We start from the raw sequence: 17,921 nt of genomic DNA, 5'->3' as shown, positions 1-17,921 counted from the left end.
TTGCTGAGAGGCCTGCGCCGGTGGTAGCCAGGCGCACAGCCACGGGTGCCTCAGGGGCCGTGCCACCCAGGGAGGTCACACATGGCCAAAAATCAGGGCATTTCAGTGGTGGCAGCGTGGGACACTCGGAGCCGGGCGTGGCGTTGTTTCTGCTCAGTGTCCGCCTCCCGAAGCCAGTGCAGATCAGACAGTGCAGATCAGACAAGGCCCTTAGACGCCAAGGAGCTCTGGGACGCGAGAACCAGCAGTCGGGATGGTCTAAGAGGGGAAGCTCGGGGCTCAGCGGAAGCTGGTTTCCTTTACTCGGAGCGTGTCTTCTGGAGTCTCCTGTGTGCCCAGCGAATGAAGCCAAGAGCACAAAGACGGACGAGACCATCAGGTCCAGAGCACACCCGTGGAGGAGGCCGGGCGAACCCCGACTGTCCTATGGAGAGTCCTGTGGACCAGACGAGGCCCCTGCCCCAAGGAGTTCCCAGGTGTAACCACAAATTAAGGAGCCCTGGGGAGGTGACACAAGCACCCTCATTACTTTGGTTCAGCAGGAGTCTCTGAGGCCTCCCCAGCACCATGCCGCGTGGGTGAGGTCGAGGACACACAGAGATAGCAGGCGAGCCTCCTGCCCCTTTAGGGTGGCCCTGACAACGGATCATAACCTCCCAGGGAGCGGATGGGGTGTGACAGGCACACTGCAGGCTGGAGGCACAGGTGGAGGGCAGGGAAGAGGACTGGCAAATCTATAAAATCCTAAGGGGAGCCAACAGCAGCCACATGCAAATCTCCCTCCCTGCAAACAACTCTCCCTTAGAGGGCATCCGCGCTCCCCTGGGGTGGCAGTCTGCGAGAAGTTTCCGCGTAGGTTCTCCCCAGGCTTAAACAGTTTAAAAGTTTTATTTCAAGAAAACTCTGAGGAGGGCGAACTGCAAGGGGGCTGCCGAGATTAGCCGAGGGATTCCGAATGAAGACGGAGTGTTTCCGAACAGACATACTTCTCCGAAGAGCGTTTCCGGAGGGTTCCGAAAATGCCCGAGCGGGCCTCGGCGCCCTCATTGGCCGTCACCGCGAGGGCTTACGAAGACCCGAAATATGCAAAGGGACCGGGGCTAGGCTTTAATAGTTCACGCATTCACCAGTTCGTTCAAAAAACAAACGTTTGTTGAGCGCCCATCATATGCCAATCACAGTGACAAGCGCTGGGTGAGCAATACCAGAGAGACAACGATGAGGCATGGGTCCCAGGGCCTCTCGAATTGGAGCCACTCAGAAATCCAGCGTTGGAGTTCCGAAAACTTCCGAACGGTCCTCGGATCACCCTCTCGGCTCTCTAACCGAAGAGTTCCGAATATTCCCGAGCGTTGAGCGATTGGTGGGCGGAAGTAGCCGAACATCATCGAGCCTCCTCGGAGGTGGGGACCGACAACTCCCGTTGCGCCCGCCCAGAGAGGAAGCGGAAATGCGTGTGCGGTATTAAAGGCGTCGTCCCGCCCCGTCCCAATCTCTTTCCGTCTCAGGTCGCCGCTGCGAGAAGGGGTGAGCGTCCGTCCTGTTAGTGTGGCCGCCATCTCGCGCCCGCCGCCCACTCCCTCGCAGCCCTGTGCCTGGCTTCTCCCCTTGCGACTCAAGGGTCCCTGGCGGACCCCAGCCCCACCCCCTGAAGTCGTTGTGAATTCTCAAGTTATTTTCCCCTCACTCTCCCGGAAGTTAGTTTCGGCTGCCTCAGTTCGGTCCCGCCGCCTTAGGTCACTTCGTCCCACCTGGCAGAGTTCTAGGTCGCTCTCTGCCCTCAGGGGTCTCCCATTCACCCGAGTTCCCAGTCGCTGTCTTCCTCTGCTGTCCTAGCGGGGCCCCAGGCCCAACGCCGGTTTAGTTCTCAGCATCTGACGCTTTCCACGTGCCCGTTTCCCTGCAGCCGCCGCCATGTCTGCGCATCTGCAATGGATGGTCGTGCGGAACTGCTCCAGTTTCCTGATCAAGAGGAATAAGCAGACCTACAGTACGGTAAGTGGGGCCCGGATGCGTGGCTCCTGCGGGAGGAGGGTCCTGGGTCCCTGATCCTGGGTCAGCAGGCGGGACCTTCGCTTGTCTCCGGGTCCCATCTTCACGATTCCTTGTGCCGCCTCCGTCCCAGGAGCCCAATAACTTGAAGGCCCGCAATTCCTTCCGCTACAACGGGCTGATTCACCGCAAGACCGTGGGCGTGGAGCCGGCAGCCGACGGCAAAGGTGTCGTGGTGGTCATTAAGCGGAGATCCGGTGAGTTTTGTCTGGTTTGGGCGGAGAGCGGCCCCTTTCCCGGGGCAGGGAGCTGTGATTTTTTCCTCTCAGACAGGAAGAGTGATAACTGCCATTGGGGCGGGCATCCCTGGCGCCAGGGTGTTGGTCTGGGAACCGGCTTCCCTCTCGGCCGGCTCATTGTGAGCCGCGCGCGTCTGAGCCTGTGTCGTCACCTGTAAACAGGAGAAACGAAAAAGGACCTGAACTTCCCCGGTGGTGGTTGAGAGTGAAGGCACGGGGTTGATATTTTCAGATGAAATCCTCAAAGCAAGTCAGGGTGGCGGTGGATGGCTTCATCCCACAGGTGGGAAAAGTGAGGCACAATAGGGGAGGGGCCCTCGCTACCACACTTAGAAGGGGACAGGCTGGGTTGGTCGCAGCCATTTGACTCCCATTCCGCCTGTGTAGGTTAGAGAAGAGGCCTTGAGGAGCCCACTCCATACGTTCTGCTGTCAGGTGCAGGCCTTTTTGGGGGATTCCCTGAGTGTTCATGGGAGTCGGGGGCGACTGAAGGAGGAGTCCAACTTCACATGTGTTCTTGCCAGGGCTGTGTTTTCTTTTTTTAGACTGAGTTTTTCTCAGGTCCTTGATTGGAACTGCTTCAGAGCCAAGGGTCCATTGATTCAATGGCAGCAGCAAACGCAGTCTTGGCTAGTGATCCTCCTGCCTCAGGGACACGTAGTCCAGGGAGCAGGCAGTTGCTTGGCACCTGGGGACCCCGTTTGGGGTGTCCTGAAAGCTTTCCCCTCTTGGATTGCTGAATACATGGGTGGCCCTTCCTAGATTGAGTGAGGCTGGGCCTCTCAGCCAAGCTGATGTTTAACCACTGCCGTGGGGATGGGCCTGGGGTTCCTGGGAAGTTGTTCATACCCATTGCCAGGAGCGTGGGCTCTGGCCAGACCTGGATCAGATCCTAACTGAAGCAGCAGCTCCCTGGCGTGAGAAAGGAGTGTTTTCGTGGTGGACAGAATTGGGCTGTGAGTGTGACAAGCTGTGTCCTCAGTACTCTGTGATGGGTGAGCGTCTTTTAAATGGACAGGTGGGGAAACAGCCACCTGCTGGCCTGCCCAGGCGCCTGCCATGGGCCCAGGCTGCTCAGCTTCTCAGTGTGAGACTGTCCACACCCGCGAGTTGCGCTAAAGGTGCAGGTTAGGTGGACTGACCCCAGGACCTCCCTGACCCCCAACCAGGCCAGCGGAAGCCTGCCACCTCCTACGTGCGGACCACCATCAACAAGAACGCTCGCGCCACGCTCAGCAGCATCAGACACATGATCCGCAAGAACAAGTACCGCCCCGACCTGCGCATGGTGAGCTGGGGTCAGGGGGTCAGGCTGGGGCGTGGCCCGTGCTATGGGAAGGGCCTCCCACTAGTGGCTGCATATGGGCTGGAGAGGGATGGAATCTTGCTTTCAACCTACTGGCCACCCCCAGCATGGGCCTAGGGGGCAGCTTGCGGAGTGTGTGAGCTGAGCCTTGCTCTGCCCCCACCCCGACCCTCTCCAGGCGGCCATCCGCAGGGCCAGCGCCGTCCTGCGCAGCCAGAAGCCTGTGACGGTGAAGAGGAAGCGGACCCGCCCCACCAAGAGCTCCTGAACCCCCTGCCCCCAAAGCAATAAAGAGTCAGCTGGCTTTCTCACCTGCCTGGCCTGGGCCTCCATTTGTGAAGCGCTCTGGGGAGCTCTGGCCCTGTGTGTTGTCATTCAGGCCGTGTCATCAAAACTCTGCATGTCATCTTGTCCATCTGGAGGTGACGTCAGTGGCTGGCCATGGAGGAGAGGTGGGGTAGCTGCCTTGGCCCTGGTTGGGGCAAGGGTCATTGTCTTCATGGAAAAAGCTTGCTGACTTGTGATCGAGACCTACTGTCCCATTGTGAGGTGGCCTGAAGAATCCCAGCTGGGGCAGTGGCTTCCATTCAGAAGAAGAAAGGCATTTTCTAACCCAGAAGGGTGCGGGCTGAGGGCTGGGTGCTGGTGCTGCAGCAGGGTTTGGGGACTTGGGGTGTTTCCAAGACCCGGGGGACGACAGACATCACGTGAGGAAGGTGATTTTCACATGCAGAGAGTGGGCACAGCCACGCTTGGAGGGGATGAGCTTTACTTGATGGCAGCCTCGTCTCTGAGATGGGCAGCTTGCTGGGTATTGGCAACCCCAGGGTACAGCCAGTGGACATTGAACAGCCTTAGCGTCGTCCCCCTACTCCCAGCCCTCCAGCTGTCCCCATCCCTCCCCAGTCTCTCTGAGCTGGCTCTTGTCACTCAGGTATCAGCTCTGGCTGCTCCTGGGCTGCTGTGTCACCCAAGCTTTCCTGATTGCCCAGTCCTCCTGTTTCCTTTGTCCTGTTTGCTCCCTACTGTAATATGACAGCTTGTGAGGCTAGGAGTTTGAGACTATCCTAGGCAACATAGTGAGTGAGACACAGTCTCTAAAATAAAACTACCTGGGTGTGCTGGTGTGCTGCCTGTGGTCCCAGCTCCTCAGAGGTTGAGTAGAGGCTGAGGTGGGCGGGGCACTTGAGCCCATGAGCCCACTACTGCACTCCAGCCTGGAAGACAGTATGACTCAAGAGAGTGAGGCTTGGATGGGGAAAGAGTCATGCTGTTGATCCTGACATGTTTTCTAGGCACCTGTAAGCCACTGCCAGGGACCGAGGATCCAGCATCCAGGACACCCCTGGTTCTGGCCATCCTCAGGTACCCGATTCAGAGAAGGACTCTACTCCGTGTCTGAGACTACCCACGGCCTTGTGACTGAGAGTAAAGGGACTGTCGGCCTTGACTTGCCATTGGTTGGGGTCGTAGAGGGCTGGGAGCCCTGCCTTTTGGGGCAGACGGCTGCCCTTCTGACCTCAGCCCTGTCTGCTCCAGCCTTGCCCAGCTTGAAGGAGAGCAAATCTGACCACTTCTTGCCAGCCCCTGTCTGCTGTGGATTACCACATCCTCAGTCCTTCCCTGAGTTGGGTCTGTTAGACTGAGGGGTTGCTGTAGAACTGAGTTGGGTGACTTGGTACCTGCTCAGGACCCCTGCTGTCCAGTCCCACTCAGGCCCACCTATGGCTTGCCTCACTCCACTGGGACTCCACCTTCATAAGGAGCGCTCACTGCTCACCTTAGTAGATGGCACCTTCTCGTGAGGCCTGCCCCCTCGCACCTGCTTCACTTGTCCTCCACAGCACTGATTTCCAGCCAACAAGCGGGCAGGTGTGTCTGTCATGTTTTTCCTGTGTTGGTGGGCAAGGGGTTTGTCTAGCACACTGGCATACAATAGATGCTGAATGAATGGGGGATATTGAATGAATAAGGGCTGAGGCCCACCGGTCCTGAGAGTTTGCTCGCCAGAGACTTTTTTTTGGAGATGGAGTCTCACTGCGTTGGCGAGGCTGGAGTGCAGTGCACGATCTTGGCTTACTACAACTTCCACCTCCTGGGTTCAAGCGATTCTCCTGCCTCGGCCTCTTGAGGAGCTGGGACTACGGGTGGCTGTCACCACACCCAGTTCAGTATTGTATTTTTAGTAGAGACGATTTCACCTCTTTGCCCGGGCTGGTTTGGAACGCCTGACTTCAAATGACCCACCTGCCTCAGCCCCCCAAAGTGCTGGGATTACAGGTGCCTGAGGCTTTCTGATGTGGCTGCTGCTGCTCAGGTGGTCTTGTCCTTGAACTGCCTCCTTGCCTGCCCTGGAGCCTTGCCCCTCTAGGCCCAGCCCCCCGTGGAGTCCTGCTGGCTGCCTCCATCCCTGCCTGAATCCTCCCTGCTGTGTGTGGCCTCCCCTGCTCTCATCCGTAACACAGCCCAGCCCAGCTCGGTGGGCCTCTGTTCCTGCGGGTGGCCAGCCCGTCTGTGTGGCGGGGCCGGGGAGGCTCTGGTGCCTGAATGCTACTGCTGGGTTGGGGTGGAGGAACCAGGAGAGGGCTGGAGGGACAGAGTTGGTCTCAGCCACAGGGAGTTTGGAGTCCCCAGTGTGCTGAGCAAACACGGACGAGCCGTTTCCCTCCTCTGAGCAAATGTGGATACGCCATTTCCCTCCTCTGAGCAAACGTGGATGTGCCTTTTCCCTCCTCTGAGCAAACATGGATGCACCGTTTGCCTCCTCCAGACCTCGTCTTGGAGAGGGAGATGTTGGATGGGGCCATCTATTGAAGCTTTATTCACACAAATCACGTCTGTTGGCCTGGAAATCGGAAAACAGGTTAAACCAAAAACGTGATACTAAAATAAGCAGGCAGGCTCACCATACTAAAAATGCTGAAAGCCAAAGACACAATTTGGAGAACAGAAGGAAAGCGTCTTGTCATGTATGGAAGGTCCCCGATAAAGTCAGTAGCTGCCCTCATCAGAAACAACAGGCCCAGGCAGTGGGGACATACCCAAAGTGCTGAAGACCTCCCAGGTCATCCTGTCCCGAGGAGTGATGCCGCCAGCATTCCCAGCTCAGGGCTAATGGGTCACAGAAGCCAGGAATCAAACTGCCTGGGTTCTAGTCTCAGCTCTGCCAGTTGTGCCCAGCTGTGAGGACTTGGGCAGCTCATTTAGTAGTTCCGTGCCTCAGTTTCCCATAAGTAAAAGGCCGTTTCGAGTGCCTTTCACAGACCTGCGTAAGGCAGGTGACTCAGTGTTCACTGCTGTCTCCAGCTCTTAGTCTGGTAACTGCACACTGAGTGAACCTAGGGCGCACCCTGGAAGGCTGCCAAGCCCAAGGTTGTGCAGAGCCCTGGGGACTCCAGACTCCCCACAGCAGCAGAGACTCGGGACTGAGGTGTGCTCTGTTCGCAGGACATGCTGGCATCTACTGTGTCAGGGCTTCGTTGCTGTGGCTGTGCAACCTTGTACAAGTTCCTCAACCTCTCTGTGTCTTCGTACCCTCATCTGTAACATGCATGTCAATAGACCTTACTACTCAGGGTTGATGAGAAGATTAAATGTGCAGAACCTGCTTCACTGTGCCCACAAATCTTGATTGTAGGAATAAACTAATGACTTTTTATAAATATTTTGATCAGATGGACTCAGAGGATCACAAATGTCTTCACATGCCTGTGACACATTTGCACACAAACTAATGCTCGTGTTTCCCGAGCACCTGGAAGACGCCACATCCGTGTGCGGCAATGCCTGGTGGCTCCAGGTCTGCCCCGCCGTGCTGTGGGGCCGTGAGCTTTCCCAGCCTCCCGCCTGTGTTCCTGAGTATCATTCTGTCCTTGGCCGCATTTTCATCCCAGGCTGTTTGGCTCTGCCCAGGAATTGTATTGATTCCCCTTTGTTTTTCTTTTTTTTTTTTTTTGAGACAGAGTCTCGCTCTGCCCTCCAGTCCAGGCTGGAGTGCAGTGGCCGGATCTCAGCTCACTGCAAGCTCCGCCTCCCGGGTTTACGCCATTCTCCTGCCTCAGCCTCCCGAGTAGCTGGGACTACAGGCACCCGCCACCTCGCCCGGCTCGTTTTTTGTATTTTTTAGTAGAGACGGGGTTTCACCGTGTTAGCCAGGATGGTCTCGATCTCCTGACCTCGTGATCCGCCCGTCTCGGCCTCCCAAAGTGCTGGGATTACAGGCTTGAGCCACCGCGCCCGGCCCCCCTTTGTTTTTCTTGTAGCCAGTTACTGGAATAAAATCATCTACTTTAAAATCTTTCATTATGAAATATGCATGTGGTCTTGAAAAACTGCAAATGAAAGAGGAGTATGCAGGGGAAGAAACTCTCAGAATCCCAGCCCCTAAGTCAGCCACCTGCGCGTCTCCTTTTTGGAAACTTCACGCATATGCATGCAGATCTCATCTTTTTGTTCAAGAGACAGTGTCTCACTGTTGCATGGGCTGGAGTGCAGTGGCGCAGTCACGGCTCACCGCAGCCTCCAACTCCTGGGCTCTCTCAGTTGTCCCGCCTCAGCCCCTTGTGTAGCTGGGACTAAGGTGTGCAGCACCATGCCTGGCTAATTTATAAAGATATTTTGTAGAGACAGGGTCTAACTTTGTTGCCCAGGCTGGTCTTGACGTCCTGGGCGCAAGCAATCCTCCTGCCTCGGCCTCCCAAAGTGTTGAGATTACAAGCGTGAGCCACCACACCCTCGTCTTTTAATGTCCTACACAGCTTGGCGCATGGCATCAGGAATCTCCACCTTGTTCCTTTTCCCTCGTGCACTGGGCTGTCTCTCGTCAGCACACACAGGCTGCGGGCCCCTTTCAGTGGCTCTCAGCGGATATGCTGCATTGACGAAGCCATTTATTTAAACACACCCCTCAATAGCTAATCCCCCAGAGGCTCCCCAGCACCCCTCTCCTCTGTTCCTCTTGAACACCTGGCCCTCCTCCAGGCCCAGCCATCCCCAGCCTGTCCGCATCACACCTCCAGCGGCCCCTGCTCCCACCGGCCTCCCACACCCGCCTGCTCTCCTGCTGTCCCTCCAGGCTGTTCTCTACACAGGAGCAAATTGATCTTTACAAATGATAAATCAGGCGTGTCATCCCCCTTGGCCGACATCCCCCTCCATGAGGAATAAAAGCCCAAACCCTTCTCTAGGGCCAGCAAGACCTTGGATCTGGCCCTGTCCAGTCTCCCCAGCCTCCTTAGGCTGCAATCTCTGAGGCCTCTCTCCTCCCTGAAGCTCCTACCTAGCTGGTCCCTAGGCTCAGATTAAGACTGTCTCCAAAAAAAAAAAAAGATGTAATTCACATAACATAAAGTCCATGCTTTTATAGTGCACAATTCAGTGATTTTTAGTTTTCACAAAGCTTTGCAACCACAACCCCTATCTTATTCCAGAACATTTGTCATCCCGAATGGACACCCAGTATCCATAAAGCAGCCACTCCTACTCATGCTCCCTCTAGCCCCTGGCAATCGCCAACCTTTTTTTTTTTTTGAAACAGAGTTTCGCTCTGTTGCCCAGGCTGGAGTACAATGGCATGACCTCAGCGCACTGTGACCTCAGCTCACTGCAACCTTCGCCTCCTGGGTTCAAGCGATTCTCCTGCCTCAGCCCCTCAAGTAGCTGGGATTACAGGCACCTGCCACCATGCCCAGCTAATTTTTGTATTTTTAGTAGAGATGGGGTTTCACCGTGTTGGCCAGGCTGTTCTCGAACTCCTGACCTCCAGTGATCCACCTGCGTTGGCCTCCCAAAATGCTGGGATTACAGGTGTGAGCCACCGCGCCCAGCCAATCTATTTTGTTTTTAAGAGACCGGGTCTCAGCTAGTGGCTCACGCCTGTAATCTCAGCACTTTGGGAGGTCGAGGCAGGCGGATCACGACGTCAGATCAAGACAATCCTGGCTAACACAGCAAAACCCTGTCTCTACTGAAAATACAAAAAATTAGCCGGGCGTGGTGGCGGGCGCCTATAGTCCCAGTTACTCAGGAGGCTGAGGCAGGAGAATTGCTTGAACCCACGAGGCGGAGGTTGCAGTGAGCCAAGATCATGCCACAGCACTCCAGCCTGTGTGACAGAGTGAGACTCCGTCTAAAAAAAAAAAAGAAAAAAGAAAGAATCTCACTCGGTTTCCCAGGCTGGAGTGCTGTGGCGAGATCATGGCTCTGTCTAGCCTTGAACTGGGCTGAAACGGTCCTTGCACGTCAGTCTCCAGAGTGGCTGGGACGACAGGTGTGTGCCACCACACCCAGCTAAGTTTTTTTTTTTTGAGACAGTCTCGCTGTGTCGCCCAGGCTGGAGTGCAGTGGCCTGATCTCAGTTCACTGCAAGCTCCGCCTCCCGGGTTCATGCCATTCTCCTGGCTCAGCCTCCCGAGTAGCTGGGACTACAGGCACCCGCCACCGCGCCCGGCTAATTTTTTATATTTTTAGTAGAGATGGGTTTTCACCATGTTAGCCACGATGGTCTCGATCTCCTGACCTCGTGATCTGCCCACCTTGGCCTCCCAGAGTGCTGGGATTACAGGCATGAGCCACGGTGCCTGGTCCTCCTCCTGTTTCTTTTCTGAAGCAAGCTCTGGCTCTATCGCCCAGGCTACAGTGCAGTGGCACGATCTTGGCTCACTGCAACCTCTGCCTGCCAGGCTGAAGCCATCCTCCCACCTCAGCCTCTTGAATAGCTGGGACTACAGGTGCACATCACGGCATCCAGAAAATTTTTGTGTTTTTTGTACAGACACGGTTTCGCCATGTTGCCCAGGCTGGTCTCGAACCGGTGAGCTCAAGCCATCTGCCTGCCTCAGCCTCCCAAAGTGTTAGGATTACAGGCAGGAGCCACCACACTCGACCTCCTTGTTTTCTCTTACAGTTTTATAGTTTACCACCAACATATGTATGTTCAGCAGGAGAATTTATTTTTGCCTATTTATGAATTGTGTGTGAAGACATTCAAGCTGTAGTATCTTTTGTGACTTGCTTAGTTTTGATTATGTTTGTGCTGTATGGTATTGTTTCTTGAATATACAAGTATGTTTATACTGTTTGTAATCGGGACAAATGTTTTAACTCTGTTGTGTATTTTCAAATATATGAGAGCTGGGCATGGTGGTGCGTGCCTATAGTCCCAGCTACTAGGGAGGCTGAGGTGGGAGGTGGGAGCATCAGTTGAGCCCGCGAGTTTGAGGCCATCTTGGATAGCATAGTGATACCCCATCTTTTTACAGAAAACAACCTGTGCCCTGTAGAGTCAGAAATGGGAATGTGAGGCTGGGCACGGCGGCTCACGCCTGTAATCCCAGCACTTTGGGAGGCTGAGGCAGGCCGATCACTTGAGGCCAGGAGTTCAAGACCAGCCTGGTCAATGTGGTGAAACCCTGTCTGTACTAAAAATACAAAAATTAGCCCAGCTTGGTGGCGCACGCCTGTAATCCCAGCTACTCGGGAGTCTGAGGCATGAAATCACTTGAAACCCGTGAGGCAGAGGTTGCAATGAGCTGAGATTGCACCATTGCACCCCAGACTGGGTGATGTAGTGAAAATCTGTCTCAAAGAAACAAAAAGAAAGAAATGGGAATGTGAATTTCCAGAGTGGGATTTGGGCTTGAGACACAGGAGGGAGTTACCCCCGCATGGATGGTTGTGGAGAAATAGAAACAAAGGGAACCTCAATGTAAATGAAAACCAAACCAAAACAAAAAAGATTGTTGAGTAATAAGTTGAGTTGTTTTGACTTTACTACAAAGTTTCAAAACAGGCTTTACCATCTCACTCTTCCAACTGGAGTCTGTAGGAGTTCCCAGTGCTCTGCCACCTTGTCAACACTTGGTATTCTCAGATTTAATTGTTGTTCATCTAGGAGTGTAATGGCCTCAATCTTGGTTTACATTTGCATTTTTCCAATTACTAATGATGTTGAGTACCTTTACATATGTTGAGTAACCATGTGGATTTCCTGTGTTGTGACGTGCTTAAGTGTTTTTGCCAATTTTTCTTTCATTTTTTGTGTTTTTTTCTTATTCATTTGTAGGAACTCGTTATACATTTTGTTGTGTGTTGGGGGGAGTGGCGGGGGTGTTAAGACAGAGTCTCACTCTTTTTTTTTGTTTTTTTTTGTTTTTTGAGATGGAGTCTCGCTCTGTCGCCCAGGCTGGAGTGCAGTGGCCGGATCTCAGCTCACTGCAAGCTCCGCCTCCCGGGTTTACACCATTCTCCTGCCTCAGCCTCCCGAGTAGGTGGGACTACAGGCGCCCGCCACCACGCCTGGCTAGTTTTTTTTTTGTATTTTTTAGTAGAGACGGGGTTTCACCGTGTTAGCCAGGATGGTCTCAATCTCCTGACCTCGTGATCCGCCCATCTTGGCCTCCCAAAGTGCTGGGATTACAGGCTTGAGCCACCACGCCCGGCCCAGAGTCTCACTCTTTTGCCCAGACTGGAGTGCAGTGGTGCAATCTCGGCTCACTGCAATCTCTGCCTCCTGGGTTCAAGTAATTCTCCTGCCTCAACGTCCTGAATAGCTGAGGCTTCGGGCATGCACACAATGCCTGGCTGATTTTTGTATTTTTAGTTGAGACGAGGTTTCGCCACGTTGGGCAGGCTGCTCTTGAACTCCCGATGTGAAGTGGTCCACCAGCCTCGGCCTCCCAAAATGCTGGGATTATAGGTGAACCACCGTGCCCGGTTTGTTTTGAGGAAGGGTTTCCCTCTGTCACCTAGGCTGGAGTGCAGTGGCACGATCATAGCTCACTGCAGCGCCAACATGCCCATCTCAAGTGACCCTCACATCTCTGCCCCTGGAAGAGCTGAGATTACAGGCGCATACTACCATGCCTGGCCAATTCTTTCCTTTCCTTTCCTTTTCTTTTCAACGGAGTCTTGCTCTGTCACCCAGGCTGGCGTGCAGTGGTGCAATCTCAGCTCACTGAAACCTCCGCGTCCCAGGTTCAAGTGATTCTCCTGCCTCAGCCTTCCAAGTAGCTGGGATTAGACATGCACCACCACGTCCAGCTAATTTTTGTATTTTTAGTAGAGATGGGGTTTCACCATGTTGTCCAGGCTGGTCTTGAACTCCTGACCTCAGATGACCTGCCTGCCTCAGCCTCCCAAAGTGCTGGGATTACAGGCGTGAGCCACTGTGTCCAGCCCCGTTTAGTGTTTTAATGGAGGTTTCATTACATGGGCATATTAGACAAATCATTGACTATTGGTCATTGACCTCAACCTTCAGTTCCTCTCTTCCCAGAGGTTGGTAGGGGTGGGTGGGGCTGAAATTCCCAACTGTCTAATTCTATCTTGGTATTTTTTTTTTTTTTTGAGATGGAGTCTCGCTCTGTTGCCCAGGCTGGAGTGCAGTGGCGCAATCTCGGCTCACTGCAAGCTCCGCCTCCCGGGTTCACGCCATTCTCCTGCCTCAGCCTCCTGAGTAGCTGGGACTACAGGCGCCCGCCACCTCGCCCGGCTAGTTTTTTTGTATTTTTAGTAGAGACGGGGTTTCACTGTGTTAGCCAGGATGGTCTTGATCTCCCGACCTCATGATCCGCCCGTCTCGGCCTCCCAAAGTGCTGGGATTACAGGCTTGAGCCACCGCGCCCGGCCTTTTTTTTTTTTTAAATTAATGAGACATTGGTCTAAATAACCTAAACCCATTAATAGAATGGGAAGTTTCCCCACCCTCTGATGTGCACACCCAGGACAATCCCTTCCCCTTGAGGGCAGAAACTAAGGCTAAGCTGGGATCTTACCCCTGCCATTTAGTCATTATCACTTAAGTATCTGGATGGGCCTGATCTAATCGGTGAGCACTTCAAAGGGAATGGGGCCCGTAAATCAGGCCTGCCAGGGCCCGAGGAGGGGCAGCTTCTTGGAGCCAAGACCTTAGCTCTACAAGAACTGAAATCAGCCAACCATGAGCTTGAATGGAAGAGGACCCAGACTAAAGAACATGAACAACCAATATTTCAATTTTAGCCTGCAAAGCACTAAGCAGGGACTAGCTCAGCTGTGTCCAGACTTCCAACAGAAAGTCTGAAGTGGGTGTTGTTTTAAGCCACTGGCTTTGTGATCTGTAGTGCAGAAATACACGTGGGAACAGGCTTTGCTGCCCACAAGGGAAAAACCAATCTGTAGCGCAAAGCGGGATCAGATGATTCAAGGGGACTGAACCTTGACCCAGTCCAGAACCAGACAGACGAGGCGAGCCTCATGCCAGACTGCTCGCACCTGGCCATCCTGAGCAGGAATACCACTGCCATACCAACGTGTCCATTCTTCTAGAGGGAGAAATATAGGGCAGTGCCACTCAGGCCACCAGGAGCAGCCTCCAGGTCCCCACCCCACTTTAGATTGGAAATCTGACTCCAAAGAGGGGTTGTGACTGCTCTACCCCCAGAGAACAGAGGTGGACCCAATCCTCAAACAGGAGGGCTGGTGAGCTAGATGGACCTACTGCTGCAGTCCGGGAGGCTGTATAAGGACTCAGGGCCTGTGCAGGGGAGCCAATCTCCCAGAGACTCGTGGCAAATGCAGTGGTTCTGGGGCATTTGTGAGACACAGAAGCTGCTTTTCCAACTTTATTTAGAAAAACAAATCCAGGTCCCAGTGCCCCCTGTACCCTCCCAGACCCCAGCCATAATTTAAATAACTTAAAGACAGAGTTGGAGGGAGGGGACAGGAGAGGTTGGGGTCACGGCGGAAGGAGGAAGAGAGCCCACTACAGCCGCCGCAGCGCACGCTTCTTGTCCGTCTTTTTCTTGGCCGCTAGCTTCTTATCGCGCTCGCCAGCATGCTTCTTGGCCATGGGACCCTCAGCCCCTCCCGGGCCCCCTGGGGCTCCAGGGTCGGTAGAGGAGGCTGCAGTGCCACTGGCCAGGGCCCGACCGGCTTCAGCCCTGCCGCTGGGCCCGCCGGCGCCCCCGTGGATCTCCGTGAGCAGCCGAGCCCGAGCCGCATACTCCTCGTAGTTCTCCAAGAGCAGGCGGCCCGCCTCCTCGTTGAGTGCAGACTCGGGGTTAGGGTGGATCAGCAGGCACTTGATGGTCTGTGGGAAGAGGCCCAGGGTCACGGAGGGTCGGGCAACCTACAGGGACCCCCAGGCCCCCACAACAGGGTGGCCTCCGCTCTGGCTGTTCCTTCTGCTCCCAACTCAGCTGCAGATCCAGGCCCCACCTATGCGATGCTGCATCCTCCCTCATCCTTGCTCCCTGTCTCCCTCAGAGCCCACTTTCCTGTGAGCTGCCTACAGTTCACGTTCCCAAAAGGACACGATACCACAGGCCCAGTGGTTTGAAACGTCCCGAGTCCTCTGTGGAGCTTGCGGGGTGATGGGTAAATGCCAAGGCCCCTCTCAGGAGCCCATTACTTGCCTGAGCCCCAGACTTGAGTCCTATCATGGTTTTGAATTTGCCTCCATGCAGTTCAGCATGACCTCAGAGGCCCTCTGGTTCAGTGAGGCCTGGAGTCTGGACAGAGGGAAGAGACTCACACCTGCGTGTTGGACTCTGAAGCTCCCTATCTTTCCAGATCCAGCATAAATCCTGACCTCTCACTGTCTTTTATCAGAAATCCCAAGTTCACAGCCTAAGACTCTAGATGGGTTGGACCATACACAAGAGGGCAAGACACGAGGACTGGTGGCCTGAGGTGCATTTCAAGGGTGGTCCAGAGATTCCTCTTAACACCCTTCATCAGCCCGTCCTGACGGGTAAATTGGAGTGCAGAGGGTGACCGGCAGCCCCTGTGGATCCTCTGAAGCGGGTCTGGGCAAACTGGCCACAGCAGTTTGCTCTCTGTGGCCACTATGACACACACACAGTACCTGCCTCAGCAGATGCTCAGCGGGTATCACTGATGGTGACCAGGACGCAGGTTCCCACCCTAATTCTCATCGCTGCACCCAAACTGCAGGTCTAGCTGCCCTTCTTGCGGCTCTCTTGCTAGCTGAGCCCCTGACAGTCCCAGATGTCGACCTAGCAGCAAGTAGGCCTGGAGCTCAGTGCCAATGTTCCCAGCAGCCTCCTGACACCCCAGGGGAAGGGAGGCGATGCACGTGGGAGAGGTTTGGGGTCTGTTTACCTTGGAGCTCAATCCTCTCCCTGTGCATGGCAGGAAACCCCAATTCCCCACCCTCTCTGCCAGGTCCCCCAGGGACTCATTAGAAATTTGGTTAATTTTTTTTCAGCTTGTGGGGAGGCAGCAGCCTGTGGAAACCTTGGAGCACCAGCCTAGACCAGGATGCCTCCACCTCGGCAGCACCGCAGCCAGGTCACTCCGTGTTATGGAGCCATCTCATGCACTGCAGGATTTGGGCAGCACCCTTGGCCTCCACCCACTAGATGCCAGCGGCACTAGACCAAAGACAACCTCTTTGGTCTCCTGACTGCATAATACCCCTTGGGGGCACAATCACCTCTGGCTGAGAAGCACTGGTTTATGGACCCTATCGCTATTAAAAAACCACTCAACTGATACTTTGGAACAGTGAGTTGTACGACATGTAAACTCAGCTTTAGCTTCCAATGAGACCCCATCTCTGCAAACCATACAAATATAAAATATAAAAACTAAGTATGGTGGTGCATGCCTGTAATACCAGCCATTCAGGAAGCTGAGGCAGGAAGATCACCTGAGCCCAGGAATTCAAGGCTACAGTGAGCTATGATTGCGCCACTGCACTCCAGCCTGGGCAACAAAGAGCCTGTAGCTTTAAAAAAAAAAGAAAAAAGAAAGGAAGGAAGGAAGGAAGGAAAGAAAAGCTTCTAACTAGACCCTTGACTCTCACTCTGTTGCCCAGGCTGGAGTGCAGTGGCGCGATCTTGGCTCACTGCAATCTCCGCCTCCCAGGCTCAAGCAATTCTCCTGCCTCAGCCTCCCGAGTAGCTGGGACTACAGGCGCACGCCATCGCGCCCGGCTAAATTTTGTATTTTTAGTAGAGACAGGGTTTCACCATGTTGGCCAGGCTGGTCTTAAACTCCTGACCTCAAGTGATCCACTGCACCTGGCCTACCCTATCCTTGTTTTTAAAAAGAAAGAGGCTGGGCGCGGTGGCTCATGCCTGTAATCCCAGCACTCTGGGAGGCCGAGGCGGGCGGATCACAAGGTCAGGAGATTGAGACCATGGTGAAACCCCGTCTCTACTAAAAATACAAAAAACAAAAAAATTAGCCGGGCACGGTGGCGGGCGCCTGTAGTCCCAGCTACTTGGGAGGCTGAGGTAGGAGAATGGCAGGAACCCGGGAGGCGGAGCTTGCAGTGAGCCAAGATCACGCCACTGCACTCCAGCCAGGGGGACAGAGCGAGACTCCATCTCAAAAAAAAAATAAATAAATAGAGAGAGAAGAGAAAAACCATCCTACAATACAAACTCACCACTCGTTGCATAGCAAGGTGCCCTTGGGCACTTCTCAACAGTACTTGGTGTCCTGGGTCTGGCACTGTCCATCTTTCCAGGAAAGCTAGCAACCTGGATTTTTATGTGGAAACCTTCAACCACTTCAGAGTTGATTCAGAAAAACTAAACAAAGCGCTATGGCTGAGACACCAGTGGACCTCCAGAGTCAGGAGGCAGGAGGCCCAGCCCCAGCCCAGAACTCACCAGCAGTACGTGTCGGATGCCCAGCTCAGCCGTCCAGTCCCTCTTGAGCACGTTGACGCAGATCTCGCCATTGGCGCCCACATTTGGGTGGAAGATCTTGGTCAGGAAGTAGCCCTTGGGTGGGGAGGCAGGGAAGTCCTTCCCCAGCAGGAGTTTCATGCGGAACAGACCTCCAGCATATGGGGTCCCCTCTGGAGTGGAGGGAGGGGCACAGGGTCAGGGCACTCAGGACTCCCAAGGCACCTCAACACCCCAAAGTCCAGTCTCCACAGTCCGGCTGTGATGCAGCTGGATGCCCTGCCAGCTCTGTCATCAGACTGGAGGATTCTTTTTTTCTTTTTTTTGAAATAGGCTCTCTTGTGTCACCCCGGCTGGACTGCAGTGGCACAATCTCAGTTCATTGCTGCCTGCAATTCCTGAGCTCAGGTGTTCCTCCCATCTCAGCCTGCCAAGTAGCTGGGACTACAGCCTCCAGGCCTGGTGGGTCTCACTATGTTGCCCAAGCTGGTCTTGCACTCCTAGGCTCAAGCAATTTGTTCCCCTCAGCCTCCCAAAGTGCTGGGATTACAGGCGGGAACCACTAAGCTCAGTCAGGCTGTAGAATTCTTTTTTTTTTTTTGAGACGGAGTCTTGCTCTGTCGCCCGGGCTGGAGTGCAGTGGCCAGATCTCAGCTCACTGCAACCTCCGCCTCCCGGGTTTAC

General features: G+C 54.4%; 2 protein-coding genes across 8 annotated transcripts in view; one reads left to right on the top strand and one right to left on the bottom strand.

Moving 5' to 3' along the window:
* The window catches only part of RPL28 (ribosomal protein L28), a 12,078-nt gene extending 8,166 nt beyond the window's left edge, over positions 1-3,912 (top strand). The window contains exons 1-5 of one of the 6 annotated variants that reach the window (XM_011932457.1): positions 1,497-1,527; positions 1,907-1,995; positions 2,126-2,249; positions 3,461-3,579; positions 3,776-3,912. In XM_011932457.1, the coding sequence (XP_011787847.1) occupies positions 1,915-1,995; positions 2,126-2,249; positions 3,461-3,579; positions 3,776-3,865 (414 nt within the window). In that variant the 5' untranslated portion in view covers positions 1,497-1,527; positions 1,907-1,914 and the 3' untranslated portion in view covers positions 3,866-3,912. Of the gene's footprint in view, positions 1-1,493; positions 1,996-2,125; positions 2,250-2,321 lie in introns of those variants that run through there. The other 5 variants (XM_011932459.1, XM_011932460.1, XM_011932461.1 and 2 more) reach the window with 5 other exon arrangements.
* A 10,273-nt stretch (positions 3,913-14,185) lies between these two features.
* The window catches only part of UBE2S (ubiquitin-conjugating enzyme E2S), a 7,006-nt gene continuing 3,270 nt past the window's right edge, over positions 14,186-17,921 (bottom strand). For both annotated transcript variants that reach the window (XM_011932454.1, XM_011932455.1), the window contains exons 3-4: positions 17,220-17,410; positions 14,186-14,665 (exon numbers count right to left, since the gene is read on the bottom strand). In XM_011932454.1, coding sequence (XP_011787844.1) covers positions 14,339-14,665; positions 17,220-17,410 — 518 coding nt within the window. In that variant the 3' untranslated portion in view covers positions 14,186-14,338. The remainder of the gene's footprint in view (positions 14,666-17,219; positions 17,411-17,921) is intronic.

The sequence above is a fragment of the Colobus angolensis genome, unplaced genomic scaffold, assembly GCF_000951035.1.
Source record: "Colobus angolensis palliatus isolate OR3802 unplaced genomic scaffold, Cang.pa_1.0 Scaffold96, whole genome shotgun sequence".
Lineage (NCBI taxonomy): Eukaryota > Metazoa > Chordata > Mammalia > Primates > Cercopithecidae > Colobus > Colobus angolensis.
Note: the sequence above shows the minus strand (reverse complement) of the source record. Positions and strands in the feature narration are given on the sequence as shown.